The sequence below is a fragment of the Procambarus clarkii genome, chromosome 56, assembly GCF_040958095.1.
Source record: "Procambarus clarkii isolate CNS0578487 chromosome 56, FALCON_Pclarkii_2.0, whole genome shotgun sequence".
NCBI classification, from domain to species: Eukaryota; Metazoa; Arthropoda; class Malacostraca; order Decapoda; family Cambaridae; genus Procambarus; species Procambarus clarkii.
This window is the reverse complement of record NC_091205.1, coordinates 2,675,824-2,687,896: the sequence shown is the minus strand read 5'-3', so window position 1 is coordinate 2,687,896 and position 12,073 is coordinate 2,675,824. Positions and strand designations below refer to the sequence as shown.

Here is a 12,073-nt window from a genome sequence, read left to right as displayed (position 1 = left end):
CCCTGTCCAGAACTGTCCTGTCCAGCAACTGGGCAATTCTCCCGACATAAGTGACTCATTAAAGATCATTGCCAGAGGCACGCTGAGAGAATGCGCTGCCTCTTTAAGTATCCACGGTGATACTTTGTCTGGTCCAACAGCTTTATTTGCATCCAGTGTTGTCAACTGTTTCATTACCTCCTCTGCTGTCATCTCTATATCTGATAGTCTTTCATCTAGGGTAATCTCTTCTAACAATGGGAGCTGCTCAGGCTCGGTTGTGAATCACTCCATGGAATTTTGCATTCAGTACCTCACAGATTTCCTTGTCGCTTTCTGTATATGCCCCTTCTGTTTTCCTTCAGTCTTGTCACTTGGTCATTTACCGCCATCTTCCTTCTTATATGGCTATGTGTGTGTGTGTGTGTGTGTGTGTGTGTGTGTGTGTGTGTGTGTGTGTGAACTCACCTATTTGTACTCATCTATTTGTGCTTGCAGGATCGAGCATTGACTCTTGGATCCCGCCTTTCCAGCTATCGGTTGTTTACAGCAATGACTCCTGTCCCATTTCCTTATCATACCTAATTTTAAAAGTATGAATAGAGTTTGCTTCCACAACCTGTTTCCCAATTGCATTCCATTTTTCCACTACTCTCACGCTAAAAGAAAACTTCCTAACATCTCTGTGACTCATCTGAGTTTCCAGTTTCCACCCATGTCCCCTCGTTCTGTTATTGTTACGTGTGAACATTTCATCTATTTCCACTTTGTCAAATCCCTGAGTATTTTATATGTCCCTATCATATCTCCTTTCTCCCTTCTTTTCTCTAGTGTCGTAAGGTTCAGTTCCTTCAGACGCTCTTCATATCCCATCCCTCGTAACTCTGGGACAAGCTTCGTCGCAAACCTCTGAACCTTCTCCAGTTTCCTTATGTGTTTCTTCAGGTTGGGGTCTCCATGATGGCGCGGCATACTCTAGGACGGGTCTCACATAGGCAGTGTAAAGCGCCCTAAAAGCCTCCTCATTTAGGTTTCTGAATGAAGTTCTAATTTTTGCCAGTGTAGAGTACGCTGCTGTCGTTATCCTATTTATATGTGCCTCAGGAGTTAGATTAGGTGTCACATCCACTCCCAGGTCTCTTTCTGGAATCGTTACAGGTAGGCAGTTCCCCTTCATTGTGTAGGGGATAGGGGAGAACCTATGGTTTCCTATCACCTGATCCCATTTCCATAACTTTACATTTACTGGTGTTGAACTCCAGTAGCCATTTCCCTGACCATCTCTGCAACCTGTTTAAGTCCCCTTGGAGGATCCTACAATCCTCGTCTCTCACAACTTTTCTCATTAATTTTGCGTCATCCGCAAACATTGACATGTATGATTCCACTCCTGTAAACATATCATTTACGTAAATTAGAAAGAGGATTGGTCCCAGCACCGATCCTTGAGGTACTCCACTTGTTACTGTTCGCCAGTCCGACTTCTCGCACCTTACCATTACCCTCTGGCTCCTTTCTGTTAGGTAGTTCTTCACCCATGCTAGGGCCTTTCCGCTTACTCCTGCCTGCCTCTCAAGTGTGTGTGTGTGTGTGTGTGCGTGTGTTCATACACGCACGCGTGCGCGTGCGTGTATGAACTGGTGGAGGGGTCCACTGTCATGGCCATAATGCATCGCACCGCTAACTTTTAATGCGTCAGGACTCTGGTTTTAAGACATTAGCCAGCTTGGCTGCTTTGGGGGATGGCTGCCCGCCCCTGCCACTAAGGTATTACTGCCATCATCCGGAAAATATTGCCCACATATTGCAGAAGCATTCCGAATTTTGCATACAGTTGCATCAGTGATTGACCCAGCATGGAAGAATACAACAGTCTGAGGGCAACGAAACAGTTCTTCCAGAGCTTCCGAGACTTAGAGCACAGCTTATTGTGTATAGTCAGCTGTTCCTAGCTTCAAACAGTCAGTTGTGATAGAAGATAATTAACACCAGCTGACACAACCTATCTTTACAGATTACGTAATTCTTTTGTTGTATATGTCGCTAACGGCAACAGTTATGAAGATCAACTGGCAGGGAGTACCCTAGACTCTAAAGAAAACTTTAGTCCATAGTTTGTTTTAGTCTAGATAAGTAAATCTTGTCGAACGAAAAGATTTAGTCGTTTAACGCGACTAAATTATGAGAGCAGTGGAGAGAAGGAATACAAGGAGGCAATGTCCTCAGGTTCATCACCAGGACCTTGATTTTTGGGAGTGGAGCCGAGCATTTTAGTGGAGATCTAAAAATACCTTATTAATTATTGGTTCACTATTCAAGATATATTTTTTTAATTTGTTTCATGCTGCATGTCTACCTTTTAGTCTGTCTATTTATATATATGTTCGTTTGTATGTATATGTGTCCGTTTCTCTCTGATTCCGTGTCACAATTTCGGTTTCTCTCTCTGTCTCTGTCTCTCTCTCTCTTATAGCCCTTATAGCCGTCCTATCTTACTCCAACTTCTAGCTTTCATAGAAATAGCTTTTCCTAGAAACTTTCTTCTAGCTTTCAAAGAAACAGAGTAACTGAAGTTTCTTCGTATTTCGGGCATTTACTTGGACACTGGAAGGCCTTGTCAGACTCGAATGCTTGGTTATTGGAATTCCTTGTAGAATGATTAGCATTCCGTCTGGCTGGGTTCCCACTGACTCCGCTGGTACTCTCGTGCGTGAGGCTGGAGACGGGGAATTTGCGAATGGCGTTGTAGGCTGGCCGGGAGCCTGATCCATCACAACTGGTCCGAGTGTCATGAAATGTTGACTTGTTTGTTAAATATAAAAACAATAGCGCTATAATGGCTGTATATTTGCGAATTAGTTTAGTCTATCACTGTGTGAACACAGTGAGAGTGACACAGCAAGATTCTTAATATGCGGGTTATGTACAGCTAATTTTCATAAACATATTCATCTCTTACAGTTATATTTGCCACTGCTATATATTGCTTGTATATCAATGGCTCTATAAACTACTGTAAATTAATGTTGCATATATACTTCGCATGTCTCAGCTGTTAAATGTTGCTGTACTCAGCTAGTTGTGCGTGCAAGGGTTAACCTTTGGCTCTTTCATCCCGCCTCTCAACTGTCAATCAACTGGTCTACAGATTCTGAAGCCTATTGGGCTCTATCAAATCTTCATTTGAAACTGTGTATGGAGTCTGCCTCCACCACATCACTGCCAATTGCATTCCATCCTATTGCATACTCTGACAAATGGAATGCATTGCTCATTAAATTGAATGCTGTGATTATGTGTTGCCAATGTATATGTAACAACACGAATTGTAAACTGTGTGTTAATGAAAAATTTGTCATAATTGTTTTTAATCTGGTATACTCACTTTTCTTCCGGTTGGGTTTATCATGATTTGTTAACATTAACTGGAAAGATAACTTCCGAACTACGAGGAACTAGATGGGGAACCCAGTGGTGCCCGGGTCTCTCATTCACACATTCACTCTTTTCCTCCACTCCTTTCCTCTCCCACGCTCTCCAACTTTCTCTCCTCTCTCCCCTAACATTCTCCTATCCACCTCTCACTCTTCCACTCTACTTTCCTCTCTCCCATTCTCCTTCTCAACACTTTATCACATCTCTGCACTCTGTGCCCCTTACACACATTCTGCTGCCGCCCCCCTCTCTCTTTCTCTCTCTCTCTCTCTCTGTCTCTCTCTCTCTCTCTCTCTCTCTCTCTCTCTCTCTCTCTCTCTCTCTCTCTCTCTCTCTCTCTGTCTCTCTCTCTCTCTCTCTCTCTGTCTCTCTCTCTCTCTCTCTCTCTCTCTCTCTCTCTCTCTCTCTCTCTCTCTCTCTCTCTCTTTCTCTCTCTCTCTCTCTCTGTCTCTCTCTCTCTCTCTCTCTCTCTGTCTCTCTCTCTCTCTCTCTCTCTCTCTCTCTCTCTCTCTCTCTCTCTCTCTCTCTCTCTCTCTCTCTCTCTCTCTCTCTCTCTCTCTCTCTCTCTCTCTCGTCTGCCATTCATTTTCACGTCTCCGTCTCTATATTTCCCAGAGATCTCCAACGTTGTGAGAGACGTTCCTCCACATTTCCGGCTTTTAGCTGCACACTGCAAAGCCTTGCACGACCTCGACTTTTGTTTATTAAATTTCCTTGTAGAATAATTTGCATTCTGAATGGCAGTTTCTCTCTTACTCAGCTGCTGATCACTTACTCATGGTTCGAGGAGGAGAATTCTCGATTGGAGACGCTGGTTGAAGTGTGACATTATCGTTCATACGTTCATCGAGCGTCAAGAACGAGGTATTTGCTTCTGGATTTGTGTGTTGAATATATGAATTTGTCAAGTGATTGAAGAGTGTATGTGGTGGATGCTGTGTCCTTGTCAGTCTGTATGACTGTCTGACCCAATGTCTCTAGGTCTTCCTAGCTCTCTGTTTGTGTGTAAGTATGTTTGTTATTGTGACGAAATGTGACGCTCTTTGGAGGAGGACTGGTTGGCGGGGGGGGGGGGGGGGAGGCAATGTGTGAAACCCTAACATGGCCTCATTGGAAGCCTTAGGATGCCTAGAGGATTCAGCTGAATTCCATGTATTGCTTTTACCATGTTGTGGGTAAGTGGTCTAAGGCGTGTACTTGAGAGTACCCAATGTGCAGGTTCGAATCCTCCTTGTGACTCCAACTGATCTCCAATATTATTTATTTTAATAGTGGTTATTATTATTTTGTTTACACACTAGAGTTACTTTGACGTTTGAAATCCATTACTACATTTTTTTGTACATTCATCAGGATATTAGAATATTTGTATGGAACACTGTTGTGTGTTCTTAGTGACATTTACAAGTTGTGTGAATTGTTGAAGTGACAGAATGGTTAGAACCACCAGCCTCCTGCCAGACTGGGGTTCGCAATCATCGAATTTTCTTTAATTTGTTCAGACCCGTCACGAGTCTTATGCATAGAAGAGTCTGAATTTATGGATTGTGTCAAGTTGTGTCATTTTGCTTCCCGCTGGATGTGTAGCTCTGTTGCAAATAATAATTATTATTATTGACATTTTTAATATCATTTGTTTTTATATATATCACGTTGAAATTTAATTTAAAGTAAATCTTTCTATTGTTACCCTAATGAGGTCATTCAGTAGATATATCGAGTATTGGTTTGTGCTTTTATATATTCATTACAAGAATTCAGAATTGTCGTCAATCTATTGCTAGAATAAGTTCCATAATTTGGCCGATAAGAACTTCGAAATTGATCTGTTCTTGCAGATGACCATCAATATTTTCAAAAGGTATAGAACCTCTTGTTCGGTTGTGGGCTTTCTAGGAACGGATTTGTTAGGAAGCCAAATGCAAGTAAACATTTTGTAAACCATGAATAACTCTTCTGTGATGAAGAGCCTCGATGTAGGATATACTTTGGTCAAGAACATTAACTTCTCACTAGATGTGGAGCTCAATTTTGAATTTTCTCTCATAACTTCAGTTATGAGATGTTTCGATCCGACTGACAAGAAATATTAAATTATTGGAGATGTTTTCTTTAGAATGAGTCCCACTAATGTAGCTGTTGAGACTTAACCCCACCGGCAAATGAAATAGTGCTGACGACGTTTCGATCCGTCATGGAGCCTCGCCAAGTGCTAACTGAGGAGGAGAATGAGAGGGGGTCGAGAGGAAGGGCATGGTGAGAGCAGGAGAAGAAGTAAAGTAAAGAAATAAAGCATGAATATCAAGCTGACATGAGATAAGAACATAATAATAATAATATAGAGCACGCAGAAGGAAGCTCCTAATATTAGCTTCATTAGCGAAGAAAGGAAAACTAAACGCCTTAAACAGATCGGAAGTGGAAGAACGGAAACGCGAAAAGGAACAAAGATGAAATACGACTGAGTAGTAATTAGAGACACAAAGATATAAGAACAGAAAATATAAAAGGAGATGGACAGATTAATAAGTCACATCCCACACGTTTAGAACATTAGAAGATTTAAACTTTGTGCTGAGAAATACACGAGTCAACATCAACGAGGCGCAAACAAAGGGGTCGTGCTGGACACATTACTCACGTGAGCCGCTTTGATAAGATGGCCTTTGTGTTGAGTGAGGGCAGGAAAATTATTTTGGACGGATCAGAGCTATAGGATGACTGGAGTCCCTAACATCGGAACATTGTTCGTGTTAGAAACTTCAACACATCTTTTGTGTTCTATAAGTTGGACATTATATATTTTAATTCCTCATTATATACATGATTGTGAGATGCTTAATGTTAAACATTTATTAGTAGCTAGGCGCTATGTTACTCTCCACAGACATTTTGTAGGGCCACGTGAGCAACACAAATATGTGTTGCTTACGTGGCCCCACAAAATGAGATGATTTGATGAAATAACTGTCCCCAAGCTCACCACTAAGTGCCGTCGGGACGGTGGGGGAAATAACCACGGCTACCATCGTCTTTTGTACGGTCATGGTTGGTCAAGTGGTTAAGGTACCAGTTACGCCAGTTGCATAGTGTCTCCTGGCTGTCTGGGTTCGAATGACCTCCGGGGTGTGGAGTTTTCAGTTGCATATATGCTTGGGGACCATTCAAGCTTGTTTGCATATATATATATATATATATATATATATATATATATATATATATATATATATATATATATATATATATATATATATAAACTGGAAACTCACACCCCCAGAGGTGACTCGAACCCATACTGCCAGGAGCATCGCAACTGGTTTGTACAGGACGCCTTAATCCACTTGACCATCTCGACCGGACAAAAGGAGGTGATAGCCAAAGCTATTTGAATCACTCCCCCACCGGCATCCGGATGGTAATTTTGGGCATAGCATTTTATCAAATCACCTCATTCTTTGGGGCACACGTGAGGAACACAAATGTCAACAAGCCTGAATGGTCCCCAGGACTGTGTGCAACTGAAAACTCACACCTCAGAAATGACTCGAACCCATACTGCCAGGAGCAACACAACTGGTTTGTACAGGAAGCCTTAATCCACTTGACCATCTCAACCAGACAAAAGGAGGTGATAGCCAAAGCTATTTGAACCACCCTCCCGCCGGCAGTATGGCAGTATGGGTTCTAGTCACTTCTGGGGTGTGAGTTTTCAGTTGCATATAGTCCTGGGGACCATTCAGGCTTGTTCGCATTTGTGTTCCTCACATGTGCCCCAAAGAATGAGGTGATTTGATAAAATGCTATGCCCAAGATTACCATCCGGGTAATAGACGACGTTGGTCTCCTTTAAGGCATTCTGCTTAGTATCTGGAATGTTTTTAATGAGTAGATTTGCCGTTTTTTTGTTTTATAATAAATTGTCAATTGTATTTTCTGATTTTTGTCTGTAGGGATAACGTTCCTATCAACAATATCTTTCAGGACCCTTTCCTTCGTTTTATAAGCCGTCAAAAAGAAGTTCCTGTAAAATAGTTTAATAAGGGGTACAGGTGTTGTGTTGGTTGACTCTTCAGAGGTTGCATGGCGTTTCACCTTTTTATTTATGATGTCTTCAATGAAGCCGTTGTTGACTAGTACCTGCCTTACCCTACAGAGTTATTCATCGACTTGCTTCCATCCTAAGCTGTGGCTGAGAGCACGGTCGACGTAAACGTTGACAAAACTCATCTTGTACCTGTCTGGGCAGTCACTCTTGGCATTGAGGCACATTCCTATGTTGGTTTCCTTAGTGTAGACTGCAGTGTGGAAGCCTCCGCTCTTTTCCATAACTGTTACATCCAGAAAGGGCAGCTTCCCATTATTCTCCATCTCGTAAGTGAAGCTCTACACAGAATTCCGCTCAAATGCCTCCTTCAGCTGCTGCAGACATCTGGCATCTGGTACCTGCGTAAAAATGTTGTCAATATACCTGCAGTATATGGCGGGTTTCAAGTCCATGTCAACTAACTCCCTCTGCTCGATGGTGCCCATGTAGAAGTTCGAAAACAGGACACCTAGGGGAGAACCCATGGCGACCCCATCTACTTGCTTATACATATTCCCATCTGGACTCAAGAAGGGTGCCTATTTAGTGCAGGCTTGGAGTAGATTCCTCAGTGTGTTTTCTGTCATGTCAAGAGGAGTGCAAGCTGGGTCACGATATACTCTGTCTGCTATCATCGTGGATGATAGCAGACAGAAATGTTCGCTCGGAACCCTGCTGATGTTGGCAGTATAAAATAGACAAGATGTGAGTTAGTCTTCTACTGCTGCGCATTACTATACATGTGAAGCACGATATCTAGTGCTCGTACTGGGTGTCACACTGTGACTCATGATCTACACAAGTGTGGGTGTCACAGTGTGACTCATCATCAAAACAAGTGTGGGTGTCACAGTTTCACTCAGGATCTACACAGGTGTGGGTGTCTGTTACGGCCCTACTGGGACGCAATCGGGTTCTTCTCTGATGGTATTAGAGTTTGGGTATCCGGCCCCAAGTTAGTAGAGGCTTTCAAGGGGTGTGTTCCGTAACGCAAGTTAAAACAATATGGAAGGTACATTAAATGTACACGATTAGCACTTTCCTCTATATATATAATTTCCACCACCATATATGAATAAAAAGTCACACACGGGAATTATTACTGCACAAAATATATACAGCTTCGTCTTCCTCCGAAGACACTGGATACTCGGCGATGCTCACTCTGGGTAGCCCTGGTTTCTTCTTCCGTGGCCCACGATGACTCTACGACGAATCTACCCTGGCCACAGGCCTGCCAAACCACAATCCCACTGGGTGCCTTGTCGTGATGGCCTACAACCACAGTCCAGCCTGTAGCTGGCAGGTACTAGTCAGCTTCGCTGTCAGGCCACTCCACGACTAATACTAGGGTTGTGAGCCCTAGCCAGGAGCCTCGTGTGACTCGCTGGTCACCCTCCTCGGTCGTCACCTCAGTGGGTGATCTCTTCCTCCAGCCAGCCCCGGATACGGCAAATCCCGTTACTGCCACTCCTCAGGCAGGCAATCATACACTCAGCAGAGTTCGTCCGAGGGTGGCTCACAGCTTCTATAAAGCAGACTGGGGAAGAGACTTTGGCTGCCTTGGGTAGACTGACTCCACGTACCTCACAACCGTCCTAGGTTGACTCTGAAAGTAGACACGTCATCAGTACTGGGGACACTACCTGGGGCCACTAGGAAACTTCACTTACTAGCTTAGACACAAACGTCCACCTCTTCACTCCATAGATGGCGTTCACTGTCTAAGCGCCACCTCACCAGAGGTCAGCAGCGGCTACGTCACAAGCTGACCAGGACAGGAATCCAGCGCCTGTTGCTGGCATATCCTGTCACCACTAGATGGCGTTGTCCATGTTGTGGGGTTTTCGGGAGCGGACTCACAGATGGCGTTGTCATCACTGCTCAGTGCTCCGACGATGGACTCGGGTCCGTAACAGTGTCACAGTGTGACTCAGGATCTACACCAGTGTGAGTGTCACAGTGTGACTCAGGATCTACACCAGTGTGAGTGTCACAGTGTGACTCAGGATCTACACCAGTGTGAGTGTCACAGTGTGACTCAGGATCTACACCAGTGAGGGTGTCATAGTGTGGCTCAGGATCTACACCAGTGAGGGTGTCATAGTGTGACTCAGGATCTACACCAGTGAGGGTGTCATAGTGTGGCTCAGGATCTACACCAGTGAGGGTGTCATAGTGTGGCTCAGGATCTACACCAGTGAGGGTGTCACAGTGTGGCTCAGGATCTATACCAGTGTGGGTGTCACAGTGTGGCTCAGGATCTACACCAGTGTGGGTGTCACAGTGTGGCTCAGGATCTACACCAGTGTGAGTGTCACAGTGTGACTCAGGATCTATACCAGTGTGGGTGTCATAGTGTGGCTCAGGATCTACACCAGTGAGGGTGTCATAGTGTGGCTCAGGATCTACACCAGTGAGGGTGTCATAGTGTGACTCAGGATCTACACCAGTGTGAGTGTCACAGTGTGACTCAGGATCTACACCAGTGAGGGTGTCATAGTGTGACTCAGGATCTACACCAGTGAGGGTGTCATAGTGTGGCTCAGGATCTACACCAGTGAGGGTGTCATAGTGTGACTCAGGATCTACACCAGTGAGGGTGTCATAGTGTGGCTCAGGATCTACACCAGTGAGGGTGTCATAGTGTGGCTCAGGATCTACACCAGTGAGGGTGTCATAGTGTGGCTCAGGATCTACACCAGTGAGGGTGTCATAGTGTGGCTCAGGATCTACACCAGTGAGGGTGTCATAGTGTGGCTCAGGATCTACACCAGTGAGGGTGTCATAGTGTGACTCAGGATCTACACCAGTGAGGGTGTCATAGTGTGGCTCAGGATCTACACCAGTGAGGGTGTCATAGTGTGGCTCAGGATCTACACAGGTGTATATGGCAAGTGACCAGAGCGACCTGGACTCTGGTGAAACTTTTCTTAGGTAAGACTGATCTCTTGAGAGAAATCATGGTAGGATTAGAATATTGGACTGGGTTTACTCACGAGGCTTCTTAGTAAACATGGCTCTCCTCTTGTTTCGTTGTTTCGAAAGCCATTTTTAAGGTCACCGTTATGGCTGCAATAGCTTCCGTGATTAACACGCTGATTTTCTGATACATTCTATCACCTCTCAGAGCAGCGGAGCGTCTGTTATATATATGCTCTTGTCTCGAAAAATCTGATGTCCTCTCCTGTTGAATACTGGCAGTAACTGCAACTTTAGCCTTCACTTCTTGTGTACGATGAACCAATGTTATCTGGCAATTATCTCCTAGAGTATCTATAGCTGCCCGTCGGGTAGTTCCTGCAGTTATCAACTGAGAAGTATGCAGAGATAGAGCTGCCCATTGAGTCGCCATAGTACCAGTTAGTTGAGATATAGTTTTCCCCGGTGGTACCATCTGCAGTTGGTACCAAAGGTTGCAGTCAAGTGTTTTAACATTGTCTCTGGATTGCACCATTATTGACCTGATTAGCAGTTGTTCATAACAATTGGTAACAAAGGCAATGTTGTCTCTCGCGAGTAGAACAAGCATTTCTCTCCTTTTAGCTAAAATTTAGTTGAATGTGTGGTACTAACTGAAAAGGCACAATTTCCTCCTGAGGTTCGTCTGTAGAATGCGTAGAATTCTACAGACGCTATTATTATAACATAGTAGCATAATCAACTTATTTTCCACTAGTTGCTGCAAGGCCTTATTGTTCTCTATACAATCGCTTACGTTAGCAGGATCCATATGAATTGATCGCAGAAACATGTAAATTTAGCTTTTGAAGGCAGTGGAAATTCTCAGTTCGCCCTTAAGAAGACAAGTAACAAACACCTCGTCGGCTGCCGCCTCCCCACTCCTCGACAGCACTGTAAGATGTTGTCTTGCTACAGCAAACCCAACTCTCGCGGTCACTAAATGTTATAACTGACTATAAGCAGATGTGTGAGTGTCCATGGCTCCACCACTGGCATTACTACACCCTTGTGGGTCAAGTAATGCCAACAAATTGCAATTCTTTTTAAGATGTCGTGGTACAGTCGACTAGAGGGCGCCTGGGAACACCCAGCGCCGAGCTTCGAACCCTCATCAAGGCTCCGGTGGATTTGTTCATTGATATATCACGTTAATGTGATTTATGACTGTATGACTAAGGATGCTACCTAATTGGTGTTCTTAAGCACTGTTATAATAGTCAGGAAACTCGAATAATAATCAAATCACTAAAATCTTGGAAGATTATGTAATAATTCTATCAAACCTCACTACTTTTATCTCTTTTGGAAAGGTACTTTAACACCATCAGATCAAACGAAATTTCTTTGATTCTCACAAATGTTCAATAAGAATGACAAAGTGACGAGGAATAGAATTAAAAGTTACCAAAAAACCTCAACAAAAGCCAATGAATATTTTCTTATCAGCAACTCTCTCGTAGCTAAACGTAACTATGCATATTTTCCCATCGGTACCGCTCTCTCTCTCGTAGCTAAAAGTAACTATGCGTTATGACCTGTGAGGTTATGAGGGAAAAGGACAACGTAAATGGCTTAGTCAGCACTCAATCGAACGTTTTATCAAAGTCTCAT

At 43.8% G+C, this 12,073-nt stretch overlaps 1 protein-coding gene across 1 annotated transcript; it reads right to left on the bottom strand.

The window, feature by feature from the left end:
* Positions 1-9,382: 9,382 nt before the first annotated feature.
* LOC138353049 (clumping factor B-like) lies at positions 9,383-10,955 on the bottom strand. Its single transcript, XM_069305688.1, has 2 exons — positions 10,697-10,955; positions 9,383-10,446 (listed from the first exon to the last, which is right to left on the bottom strand). The coding sequence occupies exons 1-2, from the start codon at positions 10,953-10,955 to the stop codon at positions 9,383-9,385; spliced, it is 1,323 nt and encodes a 440-aa protein (XP_069161789.1).
* Positions 10,956-12,073: the final 1,118 nt, after the last annotated feature.

Bases quoted from the DNA above. Each gene is read 5' to 3' on its own strand.
- LOC138353049 (XM_069305688.1), bottom strand. From the start codon at position 10,955: ATGGTGCAATCCAGAGACAATGTTAAAACACTTGACTGCAACCTTTGG. The intron at 10,447-10,696 runs GTATTCAACAGG...TTCTCTCAAGAG, and splicing joins TAAAGTTGCAGTTACTGCCA to ATCAGTCTTACCTAAGAAAA.